Source organism: Taudactylus pleione, unplaced genomic scaffold (genome assembly GCF_031769625.1).
Source record: "Taudactylus pleione unplaced genomic scaffold, aTauple2 ptg000078l, whole genome shotgun sequence".
NCBI classification, from domain to species: Eukaryota; Metazoa; Chordata; class Amphibia; order Anura; family Myobatrachidae; genus Taudactylus; species Taudactylus pleione.
Genome location: NW_028284480.1, coordinates 4,314,603 through 4,338,358, shown reverse-complemented (window position 1 = coordinate 4,338,358; position 23,756 = coordinate 4,314,603). Strand labels below are relative to the sequence as shown.

General features: G+C 44.4%; 2 protein-coding genes across 8 annotated transcripts in view; one reads left to right on the top strand and one right to left on the bottom strand.

Moving 5' to 3' along the window:
• The window catches only part of SRRD (SRR1 domain containing), a 35,707-nt gene extending 32,881 nt beyond the window's left edge, over positions 1 to 2,826 (bottom strand). The window contains exons 1-2 of one of the 3 annotated variants that reach the window (XM_088467904.1): positions 2,685 to 2,826; positions 2,169 to 2,187 (exon numbers count right to left, since the gene is read on the bottom strand). The gene's annotated coding sequence lies outside the window, so the exon portion shown is untranslated. Of the gene's footprint in view, positions 1 to 2,168; positions 2,188 to 2,580; positions 2,660 to 2,684 lie in introns of those variants that run through there. The other 2 variants (XM_088467905.1, XM_088467906.1) reach the window with 2 other exon arrangements.
• The window catches only part of HPS4 (HPS4 biogenesis of lysosomal organelles complex 3 subunit 2), a 58,570-nt gene continuing 36,542 nt past the window's right edge, over positions 1,729 to 23,756 (top strand). Inside the window, exons 1-5 of one of the 5 annotated variants that reach the window (XM_088467900.1) lie at positions 2,757 to 2,891; positions 5,322 to 5,405; positions 8,723 to 8,918; positions 11,362 to 11,452; positions 22,378 to 22,521. In XM_088467900.1, the coding sequence (XP_088324026.1) occupies positions 8,881 to 8,918; positions 11,362 to 11,452; positions 22,378 to 22,521 (273 nt within the window). In that variant the 5' untranslated portion in view covers positions 2,757 to 2,891; positions 5,322 to 5,405; positions 8,723 to 8,880. Of the gene's footprint in view, positions 1,823 to 2,756; positions 2,892 to 2,924; positions 2,999 to 5,321; positions 5,406 to 6,741; positions 6,827 to 8,722; positions 8,919 to 11,361; positions 11,453 to 22,377; positions 22,522 to 23,756 lie in introns of those variants that run through there. The other 4 variants (XM_088467903.1, XM_088467898.1, XM_088467902.1 and 1 more) reach the window with 4 other exon arrangements.

The window sequence follows — 23,756 nt, the reverse complement described above, 5'->3', positions numbered from 1 at the left end:
AGTGAGTCTATTTGAACCAGCCTGTTTAATGCTCTGTAACAGATGCTTCTCCCCTGGGAACCAATGATATCAGCAACAAACTTCTCTATTGTCATGTCTATTCTGGGGGGGTATAAACATGTGTGCTCAAACACTGGGTCTTGGTCTTCATGCTGAATGCTGACGGACAAGGGGTTTCTTGCTGATACCTAACATCTGGACCAGAGGCGCTGCGTATGTATACTGTACTTGGGTCTGTATAATTCCTTTGCGCTAAATTGTACACAGATCATAGCGTGTAACTGACTGTACTTTTACTTGAATAATACTTTGTGCTTTGGAACCACAGATTCCAGGTCTAAGTCTTTATTTACTGTATGACTGCGTACGCAAATTAGCGTCATCCTTAGAAGGCATAGGCAGGATATTAGAAGGTATAGGAAGGTGTGTATAGAGGTTCTGATCCAATATCGTCACAATGTTGTGTGGGGAATTTCTCTGTAAGGAGTTAAATGTCATTGCCTTTGTAGCTTGTGTTTGAGGATTTCATCAGCCGGATGTTGATGTGCAGGTGGAATGTTGGTTTGACTGATGGCGCTCCTGGTATTGCGTATACTGTGGCTTTCAGCACTTCCCTTATAAAAACAGCAGTTAGGCACACTTTTTGTGTAAATAGTATCAGCAGCACAAATGGTTTGCCCTCTACATAGTCCATATATACCATTACATGTATTATCGTTCTACACTCACACATCCCACTGATTCCAAGCCAACATTGCTGTGGGACTGGATCATACTGCCCACCCTAGAACCTCTGCTGGACCGATATGCAAAATGTAACATTTATCCTCACGTATCAATGCCTATTTCCCTATAGAATGTCCTCTTACCTCTTTGCCTGTCTTTTGTTACAGTTTTGTTCCCAATTGTATAGTGCAATGCTGGTATGCTGGTGCTATTATTATCCTTTATCTATATGGCGCCACAAGTATTTTGCAGCGCATTACAAAGTACATAAATAAGTGAACAAGAAACCAGTGACTTACAGTACAAAGTTTACATATAGTGCTGCATTATCGAACATAACACAAGTAAACAACAGGGAATAAGCAACCAAGTGACAGATGCCCAAGTGGGGAGTAAGGAGTAGATGAAGGTATAAGTAGGGAGAAGCACAAGAGGGTAGAGGGCTCTGCTCATGAGAGCTTACATTCTAATGGGGAGGGTCATACAAACAGGCAGGACACAGATAGGGTAGACAGGGAGGAAGGAGCATATAAAAATAAATGTTAATATACAATAAGCCACATTTCCAGAAACATATGCTAAGGTTTTATTCTAGCTTCAACCTGGCACATACAGTACCAGTCAAAAGTTTGGACACACCTTCTCATTCAATGGTTTTTTTTTTTTTTTTATTATTTTCAACATAGTAGACTAATACTGAAGACCTCAAAACTATGAAAGCACACATATGGAATTATGTTGTAAACAAAAAAAAAAAAGTGTTAAACAAATCAAAATGTTTTATATTTTAGATTCCCCAAAGTAGCCTTTTGCTTGGGTGACGCTTTGCACACTCTTGGCATTCTCTCAATCAGCTTCATGAGGTAGTTTCCTGGAATGGTTTTCCAACAGTCTTGAAGGAGTTCCCAGAGGTGCTGAGCACTTGTTGGCTGCTTTTCCTTCACTCTGCGGTCCAACTCATCCCAAACCAGCTCAATTGGGTTTAGGTCGGGTGATTGTGGAGGCCAGGTATTCTGACGCAGCATTCATCACTTTCCTTCTTATACAAAACACAGGCTGGACTTATATGCAGCTTTCATGGGGAGCCGAGCAGAAGGTGATTACTGGCATTGTACTTCCTAGGTTTAAAATAATTTAAAAAAACAAACACCATTGAATGAGAAGGTGTGTACAAACTTTTGACTGGTACTGTATACTAAAATTTTCTTTTGGCATATATACGCTACATCTGCAGAGCAAGATGCATCCAGCTATGCAAAATGCATATTTTAATCTGGAACATTTTACACTGCGATATACACAAAATATGTCCAACCACAGCCACGTTATATGTGCATCCTGCTCCCCCTGGAATGCAGTGTGATAAATTACTCAGTTATAACTTGTCTGAACAAGCCCTATATCAGTTTTTTATGTTTAACATAAAACTAGAAACTACTCACCTGCAGCGCAGCCGGAAACCTGTACAGAGAGGATGTGTGATGCTAACATTAGTACATGACGGATAAAAAACTGCACTTTACTTATTGGTCATCTGGGTTATACTAATTAAGACTAATATAATCACTTGTGTTATACTAATTACTTGATGAGAAGTGTATTTTAACACAGGTGACTGCAATCATACATTTTTAGAGAATGCCAGGAGCAGAACATTTTGTACCTGGTGGATGGGGTCATGTTAGAGGGTCTGAGTTGAATGTACTTCAGTACATAAAATAAATATATAAAACACAGGCTGGACTTATATGCAGCTTTCATAAAAGCTGCATATAAGTAGCAGAAGGTGATTACTGGCATTGTACTTCCTAGGTTTATATGACAAAATTATGGAGCGTTTGGATCATTTATTACCCTCTGCATAAAGTGGCTCACTGTATATCTACACACACGACGGGAGAACATAAAGCAATCATACGGTAGAAGGAATGTAAACACCGAACACATAGGCGCCTGACCTCTCAGATGAGCCATGCTTGCTGCTGCGTTACAGACGAGAGCAGGAAGCAGGTGTGCGTTCCAAACCTCCTTCTGGCTGATTACCGCCCAGTCTGTCTCCTGCATGTGATGTGGCGGCGCTGACAAGTGCAGAGGGAGGGTGACGTCTGTATTAGGCGACGTTTGTTATGAAAGTGTGTGTGGGGAGCCGGAAGAAGGGCAGGCAGGTAGGTCGGTAGCACTGGCAGACTGTCACTGTGTGTGTGTGGGATTCCTATGACGCCCCGGGATGGTGCTGCTTACAGTATTCCTGGCATCATGAGCTTTGGTCTATGTATGTGGAAGTGTAGGGATGGCTTGTGATGTCTTCTCCCAGTAATAATCGTTATTAGTAACCACATGACACAATCTGTTACCTATCTATATATCTGCGATCTCTATGGAGTTGATCCAAAGAATTGATCACAGGAGAAATAGGTGCACTCTTTTATATCTAGATACATGTTCTATAAAATATAACTTTTAAGAATTCAAATAAAAAAATTTCCAGCCACATAAATAGACACAGAGGTAAAGACATACATGTAATATTCTATAAAAAATAAAAATAACTTGTCTATAACCGATAATAAAGCTCCCATTCAGCTTGTTCTTCTAAGGCAAAAATATAAAGCTTATATGAGTATATCCTAATATACAATAATAATTAGTTAATTGTACATATAATGTTAGGTGCAATTAACTAATTATTATTGCATATTAGGATATACATATAATATAAGTTTTATATTTTTGTGTTAGTACAAGCTTAATAGGAGCTTTATTTTGTTTTCTTGTTACCTCAATGACACTGACTTCTTATGATTTTTGTGGTTATCCATACGAGGATAAACCTGTATACATTGCCCCCATGTAGCATTCTTTGGATCCCCTAAAGCAGTGGTTCCCAAACTGTGCTTCGTGGCACCCTGGGATGCCTCAGTTTGGTGGTCCAGCACCAAATCAAATTATTTATGGCCAATGTAATATAAATATGTGGACAAACAGATGCATAAACCTGTCCACCACTACATACAGTCAGGTGCATAAATATTGGGACATTGACAGAATTTTCATATTTTGACCTCTATTCACCACCACAATGGCTTTGAAATGAAACAAACAAGATGTGCATTAACTGCAGACTTTCAGATTTAATTTGAGGGTAATTACATCCAAATCAGGTGAACGGAGTAGGAATTACAATGGTTTTTATATGTGCCTCCCACTTTTTAAGGGGCCAAAAGTAATGGGACAAACTAAACAATCCGAAATCTAACTTTCACTTTTTAATACTTTGTTGCAAATCCTTTGCAGGCAATTACAGCCTGAAGTCTGGAACACATAGACATCACCAGATGCTGGGTTTCATCCCTGGTGCTGCTCTGCCAGGCCTCTACTGCAAATGTCTTCAGTTCCTGCTTGTTCTTGGGGCATTTTCCCTTCAGTTTTGTCTTCATCAAGTGAAATGCATGCTCAATCGGATTCAGGTCAGGGGATTGACTTGGCCATTGCATAACATTCCACTTTTTAGCCTTAAAAAACTCTTTGGTTGCTTTTGCAGTATGCTTCGGGTCATTGTCCATCTGCACTGTGAAGCGCCGTCCAATGAGTTCTGAAGCATTTGACTGAATATGAGCATATAATATTGTCCGAAACACTTCAGAATTCATTCTGCGGCTTTTGTCAGCAGTCACATCATCAATAAATATAAGGGAACCAGTTCCATTGGCAGCCATATATGCCCACTCCATGACACTACCACCACCATGCTTCACTGATGAGGTGGTATTTTTTTGTATCATGAGCAGTTCCTTTCCTTCTCCATACTCTTCTCTTCCCATCACTCTGGTACAAGTTGATCTTTGTCTCATCTGTCCATAGGATGTTGTTCCAGAACTGTAATGGCTTTTTTTTAGATGTTGTTTGGCAAACTCTAATCTGGTCTTCCTGTTTTTGTGGCTCACCAATGGTTTACATCTTGTGGTGTACCCTCTATATTCACTCTTGTGAAGTCTTCTCTTGATTGTTGACTTTGACACATATACACCTACCTCCTGGAGAGTGTTCTTGATTTGGCCAACTGTTGTGAAGGGGTTTTTCTTCACCAGGGAAATAATTCTTCTGTCATCCATCACAGTTGTTTTCCGTGGTCTTCCGGGTCTTTTGGTGTTGCTGAGCTCTCCGGTGCATTCTTTCTTTTTAAGAATGTTCCAAACAGTTGATTTGGCCACACCTAATGTTTTTGCTATCTCTCTGATGGGTTTGTTTTGATTTTTCAGCCTAATGATGGCTTGCTTCACTGATAGTGACAGCTCTTTGGATCTAATATTGAGAGTCGACAGCAACTGATTCCAAATGCAAATGTCACACCTAGAATCAACTCCAGACCTTTTACCGCCTTAATTGATAATGAAATAACGAGGGAATAGCCCACACCTGTCCATGAAATAGCTTTTGAGTTGATAGTCCCATTACTTTTGGCCCCTTAAAAAGTGGGAGGCACATATAGAAACCGTTGTAATTCCTACACCGTTCACCTGATTTGGATGTAATTACCCTCAAATTAAATGCGAAATTCTGCAGTTAAAGCACATCTTGTTTGTTTCATTTCAAAGCCGCTGTGGTGGTGAATAGAGGCCAAAATATGAAAATTCTGTCAATGTCCCAATATTTATGCACCTGACTGTATCTGATGACAGGTAAGAACAATTTACTTCACTTTACTACTTCACTATATTTTTTTCTGAATTTCTCAATAGCAAACTTTTGGCTTAGGGGTGCCGTGAAAACAATGAAGATGCACTAGGGCGCCGCAATTCAAAAAGTTTGGGAACCACTGCCCTAGAGTACAGTTGTATTCAGTTCCGTTGTGCACCACCAGCACTCTCCTTTAATTCTATATATATATTCCCACTGAGCAACATCCAGACATTGTTGGTTACACTTTATTTAAAAAAAATATATATATATTTTCTTGGGCAGAATCCAAACCTTCTGTTGCATATCAGTAATATGTCAGTTATAATGACAGTGTATTAAAAGCTCAGTGATGTCATGGAAATAGATTGGAATATAATATAATGATTGGATTGCTGCCACCTATGGGTAGATTAATTCGGAAATAAACAATTGTATTAACTGCTGTCATTATTATAACTTCTATCTAGAAGATTTCTGTATTTAGCTTCATGGTTAAATATCACCATGTTATTAGTTAAGACAACATGACCGACTTACGGTGAGATATATTATATATTTTGGTTAAAGTTCTGTTTTCATTCTCCATTTACGATAACCTGGGTTTAATTAATTTATATATTTGCTGTTATAGTTTTAATATGAGATAACTAATATTATAGAGTAAATCAGGGATGGGGAACCTCAGGCCCGGGGGCCATCTAACGCCCCCGGAATCATTTGGTCTGACCCTCGGAGCTTTTTTCTGCTAGCCTCCTCTGGCTAGCAGGGTACCTAGAATGGCACCCTGCAGCCAGAATCTATGCAGCAGTGCAGCCTGGAGCGTCCTTAGGACACTTCAGACGGTCACACCACTACCCTAATAACACCCCGGAGCATCCTCAGGATTCTCCGGGCATTGCTATAATCATCGGTGATTGCGGCCCCATCCCTGTGTGACATTACACAGAGAGGGCATGGTCTACACCAGGCCCGATCATTTCCAAACGCTTTATCATCATGTGATGCTGATGACGTGAGCTGCCTGTTTGTAAGGGGCCTCAGCTAGTCGCACCCGGGATGTGCACATGAACTAAATCTTGGATGCGACCCGGCACACAGATGTAAAAGAGTTATTAGATTCCATTTTATGTTATTGGATAATGTCTGAACAATTTATTTGGGTCAAGTAACTTTCAAACACATGAATTATGTCAATAAGTGCTGATTAAATGCACACACTCCACCTAGTGGTGTGTTTTAAGTATTACAGGCTAATTGAGAAAAAAGGTTGGGGGTGGAGAAATCACGAGAAATGTCTTGTGATCAATTATGTTGTCCCTGTGTCTCCTGTTTTTACTTAACTGGATGATCTGGATAGATCACTGCAAAGTTGAGAAATCCTGGCATTACTAAAGGCAGACACATTGACTTGTTCTGAGAGGTGCGTACTATTGCAAATTGATAAATGCTAATCCATAAAGTAAATTACAACACTTCAAAAGATGAAATCATACAGAGATACATTTTTTATTTTATTTTATGTACACACTTCATTAGACAGTGAAATACAGATTTTCTCATAGCACACAAGTTACTGTGCACTACTACTATACTAACATTAAAGAAACATTACTTTAAGTGTTTAACACACATTCTTAAACTTTTAAACTCACTTTGATACTGTTAGGCCAATCATTTGTAAGTTAATAGACCTCTACACATTTTCTAACAAGCATTTGCTTCGTGTCAGTGAAACATTGCCAGGAGCATTAACGCTCGGGAAAATACAGGAGGGCTTCTATGTAAACACATCTTTACATACATTATGCTACAGGGAGACTTTGATAAGAATTAATGAATATGCTTAGAATTAGGTCTGCACCTGGTTTGCAAGCCCTAAAACACCTGCTACTCCATATAGTGAGTACCTGTGTACATTCAGAAGCCAGTCAGTAACTCTTAGGAGTAAATGGAGGACAGACAGAACACGTTTACACATAGGGGTATATTTACTAAAGTGTGGGTTTTTAGAAGTGGACATATTGCTCATAGCAACCAATCAGATTCTACTTAACAGTTATCTAGAACCTTCTAGACCATAATAGCTAGAATCTAATTGGTTGCTATGGTCAACATCTCCACTCCTAAAAATCCGCACTTTAGTAAATATAGCCCATAAAGTTTAAAAGAGAGACTGCTTCTCCAAAGGAAGTACAGATGTTAGAGCTGATCAGGCTATAGGATGATCTATTGCAATATCAGTTTGGCTTTTGAAAATATACTGTAGTCTGTAATGTCTGAATCTGTTTATGCTTTTTTTTTTTAACAAAACATTGTCTTTTTATGTACTTTATATACTACATCTTGCAACGCAGACATGACAAACTATTCATCTATATATAAGTAATTTATCTTTCCACAATTCTGTATGCAGAAGAAATCATATAAATATAAATTATGCATAATGTATATAAGTTTATACTGATTTCGGCATATTTAATTATTCCGGTGTTTTAGGGTCCATTCAAACTGATATTGTTTTTTTCATTTGGTTTTATTTTAATGGCATAGGCATTTTTCCTCTCCTCACCCTGTGACCAGGCATGTGAGAAATAAGTTATTGCTCATACTCCATGCATGTAAGTGGTTATAAGCAGTTTCTTTAAAGATGCGGTCACTTTAGGACATATCTGAAGCACCAAGAACTTTAAAAACACTTCAAAGAAAAGTGTCAGTCTGACTGTAGCTTTAAGCCTTAAAGCTACATTCAGACTGACACTTTTCTTTGAAGTGTTTTTAAAGTTCTTGGTGCTTCAGATATGTCCTAAAATGACCGCATCTTTAAATGCCCCTGTAGTAGTGCCCCCATATAATGCCCCTGTAGTGCCGCTTGTACAAAAAAAAAAACACTTACCTTAATCCCCGCTCCTGCATCCGCCGCCGTCCTGTCCGCCCGGCTGCTCCTCGGACTTATGAGAGAGACGTCATGACGTCTCTCCCATAGTGCGCATGGAGAGAGGCGGAAGCTGGAGTTCAAAAGAGAACTCCAGCCTCCGGCTAATGCGGCGCTGCAGGGAAGGAGCCGGGCGCCCGCTGGTAATAACATCTCAGCGGGCGTCTGGCTTAGAGCCTCCCTGCGGCACAGCCGGGCATGCATATGAATCATTCTATATTATAGAATGACTCATATGCATGCCTGGCTGTCCGTCCATTACCCCCAGGAATTTCATTTTTACCCCTGTTCCCTGACCACTGCTTTAAGGTGATGTGATATTCTTCAGAATTATTCAAAAAGTTCCATTCCCTAATGACAATTTTTATATTTTGTTCTACTTAGATATCAGTTTTTGATGTATCGGGTACAGATAAAGTTGGCTTTCCTCTCTGCAGTTAAGGAAGTGGATATGAGGATGTACAATAAATGTTGCAATCTACTCACATTAGAAAGTTTGTGGGTGTAATGTAACTAGTCCAAAACCACAATACAGGAACTTCATGGCATCGCCTTGTGTAGAACCCAGGCTGGCATCATGGTGAGTCTGCAATATAATACATTATTTCGGGATCCTGTTCTTAATCTTTGGCTGTAAACTCTTCTATAAGTAGTAATTGTTGTTTGCACTAGCCAAACTGCCATATAAAGACTTATTGTAAGATGCAGTTGTTTTCTCCATACACTGTTTCTGCAGCCACGCCAAGCAGCTCCCTCTTGGTGCGTCAAGTCCCGTGCAACTCTGATTGCGCTCAGCGTCTTTTTCAAAAATGCGTCTTTGTGACTAAGATGTACTGGAGACAACATTGATTTATTTGATATGGGACAGAGGCCCTGATTCAGAGCCGGACGCTCTGACCAGAGCGCTCGCTCTGAATCAGGGCCCACCTCCATAATTATGGAGCGTCCTCCTGGACGCTCGTATAGCTGTGGGTCACCACCCACAGCATACACGAGCGTGCAGGATGATGGTCGCGATGGTCTTGACCATCGCGACCATCGCCACTGCGAGCCGAAGCCTGCGGTTGAGAAAAAAGGCCCGGAGTGATTTTGGCTCTATCAGAGCCCAAATCACTCCCACTGACATCACTAGTGATGTCAGTGGGGCCGGCTTCTGACGGTAGGCGTTCCCTTGGGAACGCCCCCGTCTGGGAGGCACGCCCACCAAAGGGGCGTGCTGTCAATCAACATCGACAGCACGCCCCCTTTGATCAGACACAACGAGCGAAGGCAAGTCCTACGCTCGTCGCGTCTCGCGCATGCGCACGACGGAGCTCCCTCCGTCATGCGCATGCGCAGTGCACACCATCGACCCACTTGCGAGCGGACAGCCGCTCGCGAGTGGGTCTGAATCAGGCCCAGAGTCAGAATCTGTATACGAATTCAAGTTCCGTTGTGCTTCGTTTACAGACTCAGTCGCACACAAATATATGTGTTCCATATCAAATTAATCAGTGCAGTCTGCTGGTGCGTCCTAGTCGCATCGCAACGTGACTAAGGCGCATTTTCAGATGAAAAACCGCCATCTCACCCGCACGGCATATTAAGGTTGGGAGATTATGTACTAAAGTGTGGATATTTAGAAGTGGACTTGTTGCCTATAGCAGTCAATCAGATTATAGAAATTGTCTTCTAGAAGGTGCTAGATAAATGAAAGTAGAATATGTGGATGAGGACACCTCAGTACACTACTTGGACAAAAGTATGTGGACACCCTAACCTCAAACTCAACTCATACGAGCTAGTTGAACATCTGATTCCAAACCATGGCCATTCATAGTGAGCTGATCCCCCCTGTAGCATTAAGATTTCCCTTCACTGGAACTAAGGAGCCCAAGCTAAATCATGAAGTCAGACCCAGATCATTATTCCATTTCCACCAGCCTAAAGCTGGGTACACACTATACGATGTGTGTACCTAGTGATGATGTGATGTAACGATACATTGTGCATGCTGTGCATATTGCATGATCCGGTGTATGAACTGCACAGTGTATCGTTACATACTCCATGTAACCGCATTGGGTAGTTCTTTGTATCGTCCCATCTGTGCAGAAGAACAGATGGGACAATGCTGAGAATGACCGTCGTGACCGACAGATTGGATCTACACAGTATATGATGTGTACAATATATCGTTCTGATCCACGTCGGAACGATATATCGTACGGTATATATCTTATAGTGTTTACCTAACTTTTACAGTTCTCCTGGCATCCTCCTGGCATCCACAGGAGACGTTCTCCTGGCATCCACCAAACTCAGATTTGTCTGTCATACGTGCAATAAAAAACAAACCAATGACCTCGGCGCTAGTTAAACGTATACACCAATTTAGAGATAAATCCCTAAACATTAATTCCCACTTTTATGTAAATAATATATCTATCAGCTGCAAGTCTAAACTCCAGGAATTGTAATTGCCCAGTATAGAACAAGAAATATAGATAACCAAACTAGACTGCGCTAATTAAAAAAAAAACAACATACTACTAGACTGTGAAATGGCAGAAATATAACAGTCAGGGCTCCTTATGAAAAATTTAGTAATTTAATCACATTCAATATGTTAGAACATACATCATATTAGTTTAAAAAAAAAAAAAAAAAAAAAGCAATGTTGCTAATACTATCCGCGGTTATTGAATAACTAAATGTGGATACTTTGTAAGAGCCTTCTGGAACAAGCACATGTACTAATCCAAACAGTAATGAGTTCGAAGACAAAAGGAAATCAGTATGAAATAGAATTCAAATATGAAACATATAGTCTCATATATATATATGAGACTATATGTCATATTTATATATTATAATATAAAAATAAAAAACCATGACTTACAGAGAGCAAAACCGTACCATAAATATATATATATATTCCATTTATTAGCAAAAATGACAATATACCAAACTAACGATCAATCTACATTATTATTATTATTCTTGTTAGAATAAACAAATTATTTATTTTTCCATATCTACAGGTTAAGTTATTTTTTTCTTTACGATGGTTCAAAGGTGAAAGGAGAAGGTGACCCCACGAGGATAGGAATTAATTATTTTTATCCTCCTCAGGTAAATTTTATCTCTACCTTTTTGTTAATTAACACGCTAACCCAAAATATCAGCAGGGAGGACATGCCAGCAGATTTCCTACTTAATAGCTGGGGGATGTAACCTGGCTGCGCTGGCATCCCATGCAACCGCGCCAGTTAGGTGGCTAAGATCTCTGTCTTCTTGATGTTTAAGTTTTTATAGGAAAATGAGGTTGGGCACTTTGCAAGATGTGACAGTTCCTATGACATGACACAATTTTAACAGAAATAATATAAGAAACTATTTTTTAAATGCAGTATATGTTTACATATTTGCTATTTCAGACTAAATAATTATATTGTGTTCGCTCATTAAAGGAATTGACCACCTTTCAGTGGTGATAAAGATTATCTGCCAGGTTTATGAAGAAGCACTGTATGTTTCACAAAGTACCTTGTCTTATCATCTATTTACAAAGTACTGTACCTTGTCTTATATGTATATAACCGGGCGCAGTGTACAAGGCAATGTGCTGAACATGCTTTTTCACCAACCTGACTCTTCATTTGTTAAGCAGTGATCGCGCTGAGCAGAACAAATTGTGGGTCCCAGGGACCCCTCACTTTAAAAAATTGGGGTCTTATGCCACGGTTTCTGGGTCCCATCACATATTAGAGGGGATGAGGGCAGGCAGCAGTTGGTTAGGTAGCAGTTGGAGTAGAGCTGGGGTTAGAGGCAGGGAGAAGTTGGGGTAGAGCTAGGAGTTAGTGCAGACAGCAGTTGGGACAGTGCTGGGCGAGCAAGGAGAGGGTTAGAGGAAGGTAGTACTGGGGGTAGGGAGGGGATACGGGTAGATAGCAGCTGGGGCAAAACTGGGGGCAAGGAGGGGGTTAGCGGCAGGCAGTGCTTTGGGTAGGGAAGAACCTCCAGCTTCCTCCTATTCTGGGCAGTGTCAATCTCCCTGGCCTCCTTTGTAGACAGCCATTGGTGGACTTCAGATGGTATCCCCTCACTTGTATATCCTGGTTAGCTTAGTTACTTCTGAGGGCTATCCCATGGACTGTGGGGAGAGGACGTCATGCTGTCATTCTGTGGCGCAGGATTCAGCACACGATGGGAGGAGGGGCACAAATGCTGGCACCCAGAAGCTGGAAGCTGTGGGGCAGACTTGAGGTAGAGTGAGCTGCCCAGTGGCGCACTGACAGCAACATCACCTGCGCTAGACAAAAGCGCTGCTGCCGGCATCTGGGGGGCAGCGTAAGTCAAGTGTCCAGTGGCGGCCGAAATGGTAGGGCCCTGCGTGACCGGACCCTGCGGGGCCGATTACATGCAGCGGCGGGTCACCCAGGCTGAGGGTCCCCTGGAGAGAGACAGCGAGCCCTGCAATCAGTGGCAGCCCGCGATATTAACCTAGCGACTGCCGGGGTTAGGAGGCAGTGGGGGTGGTTGACAGGTTTCGGGCGGCGATTGGACAAAGAGACATTGAGGACTGCAGTGATTTGTTGGGGAGACGATGAGGACTTTTATTGGCTGCTGCAGCTTACACAGGTCACAGCACGTCCTGCGAGACCCGCACGATTTTAAAGTCCATAACTGCTTGTAGAGCGTAAAAATACGCTATAGCACGTAATTTGTGATTACTGATTAAGGACATTGGATTATCTTTTTGTATTTTAACAACGCATTCGTTTTATTAGGTAGAATTGTCTATTTTCTTTATGTTTAGGAATATGACACAAAAATGCTTTATTTGTATAAACTGCAGCGAGCATAGTAAATGTGCGTACACACTAGACGATTCGCTGCTTGAGCGATATCGTCTAGTGTGTCCCCAGCAGGGGTGTGCTCAATGTTGTTAACGACATTGAACACACACACTGAACGATATCATGAACGGTATCGTTCAGTGCCGGGCACCCTTCCTCATCCCCGAACATGTAACAACCTGACCATATCGTCAGGTTGACCTGCATGTTCGGGCAATGAATGACCATGACCAACGACCTGTGGGAGCGCGCATCGTTGGCCGTTCGTCGTTATAGCTTTAGCGTACACACTGGCCGATATAGTGAACGACAACTATATAGTTATCGTTCAAAATATCGGCAACTGTGTACACACCTTAAGCTGTGTTTTACCTAGTAATGGAATTCATGTCTCTGTATGGCCAGATGAGTATATACATGAAATGTACAGAAGGAAAATAGATTATTTAGTAAGAGTTGACAGTATATTATAGTGTCCACTTTTGCATAAACCCGTTTTATTATCTTTTGCTCCACCTCTGATTTATGCAGCATCATGCTAACCCCTGTCATTTACTGCTGCTCACTGGTAGTTTGTCCAGACCTCTTCAATAGGGCTCTATACAGGGGAGTAGCAAGGGTGGAGCATGAGCTCCGGGCGCCAAAATGGACAGAGGGCGCCATCCAGGGTTGCAGAATTCATGGGGCATTGCACAGTGTGATGGCCGCCTGTTATTTCTATCTCGATTTGTTTGCTCTATATCCTAAATAAGTTACGGATCTGAGATCCGTTTCTACATTTCATGCTCCTCAAGCTGCCAAGATTGCCTCCCCTCCGGCCCTCCATCCTCGGTGATCATCTTCTGTCACCTCCCCTTTCCTGTCAGATTGATTACATTCACTTCTCACCACTTTAATTCCTTCTCCTCTCTACCCTCTTTGCCCCTCTTCTCTCCTTTTCTTATTGACTTGTGCTTCAATGGACTTAATATTTACACATTTGAGGTAAAATCCTAAACTTCAATTATAAGGTATGAGCTTAAAAAAGGTCACTGCTTTTCTATATAAACTAATGAGATATTCCCAGGCATGACCACATAGTGGCCCTGATTCAGAGCCGGACGCTCTGACAGAGTGCTCGTTCTGAATCAGGGCCGTCCCTCTGAATTTTAGAGCGGCCTCCTGGCCGATCGCATAGCTGTGGGTGACCACCCACAGCTATAGCGAGTGGCCAAATAGATGGTCGTGATGGTCAAGGGCTTGCGACGAGACCCTTGTGGTAGGGTCTCGTCTGCCGCAAGCCCTGGAGTGCTTTTGGCGCTCTCTTTGCCCCTCTCCTCTCCTTTTCTTATTGACTTGTGCTTCAATGGACTTAATAGTTACACCTTTGAGGTAAAATCCTAAACTTCAATTATAAGGTATGATCTTAAAAAAGGTCACTGCTTTTCTATATAAACTAATGAGATATTCCCAGGCATGACCACATAGTTGCCCTGATTAAGAGCCGGACGCTCTGACAGAGCGCTCACTCTGAATCAGGGCCGTCCCTCTGAATTTTACAGCGGCCTCCTGGCCGCTCACATAGCTATAGCGAGCGGCCAAAAAGATGGTCGCGATGGTCAAGGGCTTGCGACGAGACCCCTGTGGTAGGGTCTCGTCTGCCGCAAGCCCTGGAGTGCTTTTGGCTCTATCAGAGCCAAAAGCACTCCCACTGACATCACTTGTGATGTCAGTGGGGCCGGCCCCAGACGGAAGGCGTTCCCATGGGAACGCCTCCGTCTGGCCAACCACGCCCCCGGCACGCCCACCAAAGGGGGTGTGCTGTCACTCACCATCGACAGCATGCCCCCTTTGTAGCGAGACCCATAGTGACAGCTTGCCCATCGCTATCTGGGTCTCGCGCATGCGCACGACGGAGCCGGGTCCGTCGTGCGCACTGGCCCAACATCGACACGCTTGGGTCTGAATCAGGCCCAGTGTTATTTGAAAGGTCTTTTAAAAAATATTAGGAGACCTGAGATAATAATAATGGTGGTAGACAGAACATGGTTAGTAGTACTCACATTAATATGCTATGTATATTTGCGATGTAGAAGCATAGCTGAGAAGGGAGCTTCCCATAGGTGTCCCCACTCCAGTGAAAGTCGCTTGTAGCACACGTATTCTGTCAATTTAAGTTAAATGATCAGAATATATAATACAGTCTCCTCTATTGACTAATAACAATGATTCTAAGGAGATAAAAGTCAGATCCTAGGCTAGACATAAAGAAAGCAGTGCCAAAGCAGCTACCCCTTAATGTCAGATTCTATTCCCCCAATGGGACCTCAATGCCCAGCGTGATATTGCCACTGTGTGCTGTTTTCTCTTCACTTCAGTATTCCAACCCACAGGCTGGCCATACCCCACTGGCACAGTTCAGTCCTGGGGGGCGCTATGACATGTACTTTCTCCGGGTGCCATGGTTCCACGCTACTCCTCTGGCTCTATAGAATATTTCTACTTCAGGGTCCATATGGTATCCACAGGATACCTTGGGGGTATAGGTGATGACGTCAGGCATCGGGCACCATAGAGTTAAAGCTTTCAGCCTCCCAGGATGCACTAGGGTCCCCCTCCTATACCCCGCCCCCGAGCCAAGGCACCTCAATTTATTTTGGTGCCCGGCCGGAGTCGGATGCACCTGTTAGAGGGGGGCTAAGAAGAGCCCCTGAAGCTTTCTACAATGCAGCTGTGGCTGCACATCTGGAAGTACAGCATGGACAGTCAGTGCTGACGTCCATGCTGTCTTCCCTACACCCCCGCCGGTACCAGAACGCCGGTACCGATCCGGGAATGCTGGTAAGCATCTGGGGTCACAGCTAGCGGTGACCCCAGATGGTTTGGGACCATGGCCGGATCTAAGGGGGACAGCAAGGTAAGCAGCGGGGCCCCGCAGTGGGACCCTGCTGAACATGGTCCACAGTCCTCAGGCAGGGGGCTCCCTGGGGACTGGCTGCAGCGTGGAGCAGGTACTAACCTGCGCTTCCACTACCCCCCTGGGACAGCTGGACCACGGCTGAGCGGCAGCGCTGAGGCGTCCCAGGGGTTAAATGCATGCCAGGGGAGCGCACCTTCCCTGTCTCACAGCCGGCGCCTCCCCCGCTGCACACAGCCCTCTCTGCACACGCCGACTGGCCCTGTGGCAGCGCTCCTCCCCCAGGCCGGCCTCCTCTATGCTCCTCGGCGGCCATCTTATCTAAGCATGGTGAACAGTGCTGGAAGCCTGGAAAGGTGGCATCGCGGTCTGGGTCCCCCGGCATACCTCTCCTCCGTTAAGGTTCAGGTCAGTGTATGCAGCGCTGTGTCCTACCAGGCTCCTTGTCTGCGTAGTTGAGTAACAGCGCCGATAGTGTAGGAATTCATTTTATTTGAATTGTATGTGACTTCTGCTAGCGCTGCTGCCTGTACTTTCAGTTTCTGCTGTCGGCCATTTCACTGTCCCTGATCTCTTTCTGCTAAAGCCCTTGCGGTGCGATGATTGCAGGGTGGTCTCTCACTATACTAAAAGTATCAGTGAGAAGAGTCACATACTTACCATCATGTCTGAGAGTGACTTTCCTCTCCAGCTTCGGTGTACTACATATAAGGTACCAATAGCGGAGGGGGAGGGTAGCGCGGAGGGGCTATGTCGGCAGTGTTATTTATTGGCGCGGCCAATTACTGTCACGGCCCTGGTACAGGAGCCGCCCTGTGCTTGTTTCGCCAAAGCACTTACAACCCTGGTGGGCCAGTTAGCTCCGCAGCCTGCGCTCTCACAGATGGGATTGTCCCAGCAGTCAGTGGTATCGTCACCCATGCAGGGTTTCCCGAGACAATTGATGGTACCCCACAGTCTCCCTATTTCCCCTCCCCAAGTCTCTCAGGAGCCTGCGTGGGTTAATTCGCTGACAAGTTCTGTACAGCACTTGTCGGACGTGTTACAAGGGGAGTCTGTGTTGTGGCCACATAAGCGGCCGGTGGCGTCTCTGTCTGCTCCTTATGAGGATGACGACGTGACGTCTGATGATGGGGAGATTCTGGATCTTTCTGACCAGGAACCTCTCCATACTAAAGAGGCGGACGCTAGGTCCATGGTATATATTCCTGGACTTATTCGGGCAGTCCGCACAGTTTTAGTGATTGAGGATAAAGATCCTCCGGTGTCCAAGTCTAAATATGCCTTTTTTAAGGATATTAAGGGTGACGCCACAGTGTTTCCTCTTTCGGGTCAGTTAGTGGACCATTTAGAGGAGGCGTGGAAACAGCCTGGCAAACGGTATCAGCCTCAGAGGCGCTTGGCGGTGGCTTATCCATTTGCGGATAATTATTTTTCTAAGTGGGAGTCACCTCCACAGGTGGATTCTCATGTGACACGCCTGGTCCGTAGTGCTACATTGCCCATGCCCTCCATGTCTTCCTTGAAGGATGCTACGGACCGTAAGGTAGAGATCTGCCTAAAGTCCGTTTATTCCCTTGTGGGGGGGGGTGGGAACTAGGCCGGCTATGGCCTTTTGTTGGGTAGCCAGAGCTATGGAGCGCTGGGCTGATACTTTGGAGGCGTCTCTCGATTCCGACTGTTCGGCTGTACAGACCGAGTTAATAGGCAATATCCGGGATTCGGCCACTTATATCAATGAAGCGGCCTTGGATGTCAGTACCCTGGCGTCTCGGATTTCTTCGGCTGCGGTAGCTGCTCGGCGCACCTTATGGTTGCGATCTTGGAAGGCGGACACTGATTCCAAGAAGGGCTTGGAAGCTTTGCCTTTTAATGGAGAAGTCCTATTTGGTCCGGATCTGGACAAAATCGTAGCCACACTGGCGACAGCCAAGTCGGCATGTCTTCCGTCTGCTGCCATTCCTTCCAGTTCTGGTAGGTCGTCCTTTCGGCCTTACAGGGCTCAGGGTAGGCCTAAGACTCAGTCCTTTCCCAGACAGGCTGGTCCCAAAAAATCGGCCAAGCCCCGGAAACAGGCCTGGAGTACCAGACATCCGGCCCCTAAGCCAGATGACAAGCCTGCGGCCTGACGGTCCGGGCCTTCCTCTGGGGGATTCCAAAGTGGGAGGCCGCCTGCTGCAGTTCGCCCAGTGTTGGTCGGTTACCACGACAGACACTTGGGTTCACGAGGTGGTTTCTCACAGGTATGCCCTCTCCTTTCGGCACAGGTCCCTGTCCCGTTTCTTCACCACAGGTTTTCCATCAGACCGGAACAAAGCAGTGGAACTGCGGAAAGTTTTGCACACTATGCTCCAGGTTGGAGTTATAGTGCCTGTTCCATTCTCCCAGAGGGGCCAGGGTTTGTATTCCAATCTGTTTTTGGTGCAGAAACTCAATGGGTCGTATCGTCCGATTCTCAACCTCAAAGCCCTCAACAAGTCCTTGCGGGTGCCAAGGTTTTGGATGGAGACCCAACGGTCCATCATTCTGGCGCTGGAACCTGGGGATTACATGGTGTCGTTGGACATGCAGGACGCTTACCTGCATGTCCATATTCTTTTACGCCATCAACAGTTTCGCAGGTTTGCAATCCGCAACGACCACTTTCAGTTCCAGGTGTTACCATTTGGGCTGGCGACAGCACCACGTGTATTCACCAAGGTGATGGCGGTTATGGCGGCTTCTCTGCGGCTGCAGGGAGTCCGCATGTTACCGTACTTGGACGACCTTCTGTTGGTGGCAGGATCTCCAGAGCTCCTTCTACGTCATTTGGACCTGACCATTGCGGTACTGCAACGGCACGGCTGGTTGATAAACTGGCAGAAGTCCTCCCTGATCCCGTCCCAGAGGATTCTGCACCTCGGAGCCTTATTGGACTCCGGACAGCAAAGGGTCTTTGTGACGAGGGAAAAGATCTCGGTCTTGCACTCGTGGGTGCGCAGTTGTCTGCAGAGTCGCCGTGTGTCTCTACACTTGGCGATGAGGTTACTGGGCTCCATGGTGTCAGTATTCGACATGGTGGAATATGCCCAGTTTCACTCCAGACCTCTGCAGCAGTTGATCCTGTCCAAATGGAATGGACTGCCTCAGTGTCTAAAATCACAGACACTGGTGCTCACTCCGGAGGTTCGCCTGTCTCTAACCTGGTGGTTGCAGACGACCCATCTCAACAAGGGTCGTCCGTTCTGTGTGGCGGATTGGGTCCTGTTGACAACGGACGTCAGTCTTCGGGGCTGGGGAGCAGGTGGACTCGGGCGGAAACAGAGCTTCCAATAAACATCTTGGAACTCCGAGCGGTGTTCAATGCTCTCCAGCAGGCACATCGGGTTCTCCAAGGTCACTCCATGCAGGTCCAGTCGGACAACGCCACCACCGTGGCCTACATAAATCGGCAAGGAGGAACCCGAAGTCGGGCGGCTCTCGTGGAGGTGTCCCGAATCCTGGTTTGGGCGGAGCAAAATCTTCCGGCCTTATCAGCAGTATTCATCCCGGGAGTCCTAAACTGGGAGGTGGACTTTCTCAGTCGCCAGGACGTTCATCCGGGGGAATGGTCTCTGCACCAGGATGTCTTTCAACTTCTGGTGGACAGGTGGGGTCTTCCAGAGATCGACCTCATGGCATCACGGCACAACAACAAGTTGCCGGTGTACGGGTCTCTCACAAGAGACGAAAAGGCATCTCTGGTGGATGCTCTGTCCGGTCGGAGGACGTTCCGGTTTGCTTATCTGTTTCCTCCGTTTTCCCTTCTTCCACGGGTAATCCGGAAATTCAAACAGGAAGGAGGGACGCTCCTGTTGATAGCTCCCGCGTGGCCCCAGAGGCACTGGTTCTCAGACCTCCAGGGACTGTCCGTGGACATTCCTCTGCGGTTGCCGTTACGACCGGACCTCCTGTCATAGGGTCCTTGTCTTCACCCGGACCAGACTTGGCTGTCTTTGACAGCGTGGCTGTTGAGACGGCCATATTAAAGTCCAGGGGGTTTTCCAGCTCTGTAGTGCAAACAATGCTAAGGGCTCGGAAACCATGCTCTGCAAGGATATACCATCGAGTGTGGCATACGTTCTTCCAGTGGTGTCGACCGAGAGGTTATGCCCCACGGGAGTTCCATCTGTCTAGGGTGTTGGCTTTCCTACAGGCGGGATTGGACCATGGGCTTCGCCTTGCATCTCTGAAGGTGCAGGTGTCTGCCCTGTCCATCTGGTTTCATCGTAGGATTGCGGCAATCCCTGATGTGCGCACCTTTATGCAAGGTGTTCTCAGAATTCAGCCACCTTTTGTTCCACCGGTGGCACCTTGGGATTTAGCTGTGGTCCTGATGGCTCTCAAGGGACCGCCGTTTGAACCACTGGGCTCAGTGGACCTCAAATGGCTGACAGCTAAAACAGTTTTCCTTCTGGCCATTGCTTCGGCCAGACGTGTTTCTGACTTAGGGGCTCTCTCCTGTAGACCCCTTTTTCTGAATTTTCATAGGAACAGGGCGGTGCTGCGCACTCGTCCTGGTTTTCTTCCTAAAGTTGTTTACAGTTTTCACATCAACGAGGAAATCGTTGTTCCGGCTTTTAACTCACCTGATCTTTCAGTGGGTGAGGCCACTTTGGACGTTGTGCGGGCCTTAAGGATTTATGTTGACCGCACTTCTTCTTTTAGGAAGTCTGTTTGTCCTCTATGGCTTCCGTAAAAATGGTTGGCCTGCTTCAAAGCAGACTTTGGCAGGCTGGATTCGTAAGGCCATTTCAGAAGCTTATCTTCATGAAGGCCTTTCCGGTTCCTTCCACTGTGAGGGCTCATTCCACTAGGTCTGTGGGTCCTTCGTGGGCAGCTCGACGTGGTGCCTCTGCGGTCCAGATCTGCAAGGCTGCCACATGGTCCTCTGTCCATACCTTTGTGAGGTATTACGCGTTTGACACCTTTGCCTCTCAGGATGCTTCCTTCGGGCGGATAAGGATACTGCTTTGGGACATCCCCAAGGTATCCTGTGGATACCCTATGGACCCTGAAGTAGAAAATATGAGATATGGTAAGACCTTACCTTTGTTATCTCTATTTCTACGAAGTCCATAGGGTTCCACAGGACTCCCGCCCTGTCACACCTGTACTGCAGATGGGCTTTGCTCTGGTCACCGGTTTTTCAGTCTCCCTCTGGTGAGAATGTGATTCTTGTGTGTGTCCAGATCTTTTTTATCTCTCTTCCTTGTCCTCCTCCGGCCTATGGCTTGGTACGTAACTGAGGTGCCTTGGCTCGGGGGCGGGGTATAGGAGGGGGACCATTGCATCCTGGGAGGCTGAAAGCTTTAACTCTATGGTGCCCGATGCCTGACGTCATCACCTATACCCCCAAGGTATCCTGTGGAACCCTATGGACTTCGTAGAAATAGAGATAACAAAGGTAAGGTCTTACCATATCTCATATTATTTGGACAGATTATTATTATTATTACTACCAGTTATTTATATAGGGCACACATATTCCTCAGTGCTTTACAGAGAATATTTGGCCATTCACATCAGTCCCTGCCCCAGTGGAGCTTACAATCTATATTCCCTACCACATGCATACACACACTAGGGGTAATTTTTGTTAGGAGCCAATTAACCTACCAGTATATTTTTGGAGTGTGGGAGGAAACCACGCAAGCACAGGGAGAATATACAAACTCCACACATTTAGGGCCAGAGTGGGTATCGAACCCAAGACCTCAGTGCTGCGAGGCAGTAATGCTAACCATTACACCATCTGTGCTGCCCAGATGGAGTCTTCCAGCAGTGTGACACACGGCACAAGCGACATCCCATTTTTGATACAGTGTGTTCCAGGACCTACCCATTTCCATAGGGATTGGAGGGGGGTTGTGTATAGTGAGCTGCAGATGTTCAGAAGAGGATGACCCTTTACAGATCATCCTGATAATCCTGTCACTAGATGGTGCTGCACTTTCATTGTGTACAGTATTTGTTTTTTACAGCGGGAACGATTTTAAACAGCCTATCTGAGATTCCTCATACTACCACTGAGACAGTAAATAGTCTGTAGGATAATGCAAGGGCATATAATTGTAAAAATCCATTGCCAATTTTAGCAATGCACACACATTAACGAGAGCAACAATGAAAACTCTCTGCTTGCACATCCATAAAAGCATATAACGTGGAGTGCCGAGCACAAAAGTTTTATATATATATGTATGTATGTATGTCTTAGTTTCAATTACATCTTGTGTTTTTGTTCTAATTTTTGGTGTCTACTATCTTCTTCTGCTTTTCAGACACCTACAGACCTACAGGAGTTACTGTGTGGACAAATTGCGGGTGTTGTCCGCTGTTTGACTGAAATTTCTAACTCTCCTCCCAATCTTATCCGATTACGCAAACTGAAATTTGCAATCCAGGTGCATGGAGAGTATTTGTGGGTGAGTAGCTCACAGTTTTTCCTTTGCTCTTCCTAAGGGAAAAAATATGATTTTAATAGACCAATAATATATTTTATTTTCATGCATTAAACTTAGATTTGTGTGTAGATTATAAGACAATAGAACTCCCTCCCATAACTATGGCCTTTATTTCACTACATGTTGTACATATGTTTGATAGGACTGACCTATAGCATTAATTTATTTTGCTTTTGTTTGTGTGGGTAATAGCAATAGTAAGCCTGCAGAATGAACATTTGTATAATAGTGCTACTTACTGTCTTGAGCATATTTGGATAATTGATATTCTAGTATTAACAGCCCCTTAGCTAAAAACCAAACCACCAACTAATACACCATGTACCTTAGCATCGCATTGAGGTGTTTTGCACATTTATTTATATATATATATATATATATATATATATATATATATATATTGGTCTTGCCCACCTGCAATTTTTACTATGTATGATTTGTTTTGTAAAGAAATTAATTTGTGTGTGTTTTTATATATATATATATATATATATATATATATAATGTGCAAATGAAGATTACAGCGCCAATCAAATAAAGAGACTTCTTGTTATAGGTCCACTCTGTGTATCTTATTTTACTATTTATATGAAACCAAAATATATCAAGCACTCCACAATGAAATGGGTGTCAGCTCAACCAGTAGGAAATGTATCAGTGCTGATCTGATACACAAAAACAAATAAAATTAATGGAACAGGATACTGAGCGCCAATTGTGCTTGTATAACCTTGTATAAATAAGGTGCTAAAATATAAAGTGCCAAGTGAATAAATATAATGATGAGCTGTCAAAAATATCTATCTGATCGCCATATTTCAATAAGTTTTAACACAATGCATAAATATGTGAAATATTAATACGTAAATAGATATATATCTGTATATAATATATGCAAAAAGTGTATAAAATATATACACAAATTTATTTTTAAAAACAATAAACTATCCCTATATAAAAAGGGATATTATATAAACAACATAAGAGTGAGCAAGTACAAGGGTAAAAAATATTTAATAAATGCAAGTAAATAAGATTGAAATTAGCTTATCTGATCATAAAAACTGGTAAGTTCATGAAAGAAGGTAAAAAGCAGGAGCAACCAACGCATTTCGTATTGGATGACATCCCTTGGAAGACTCCCCCTGCAATGCCTGAGAGTAACAGGGGTGAGACTTAGTTCTATTCTCAGACAG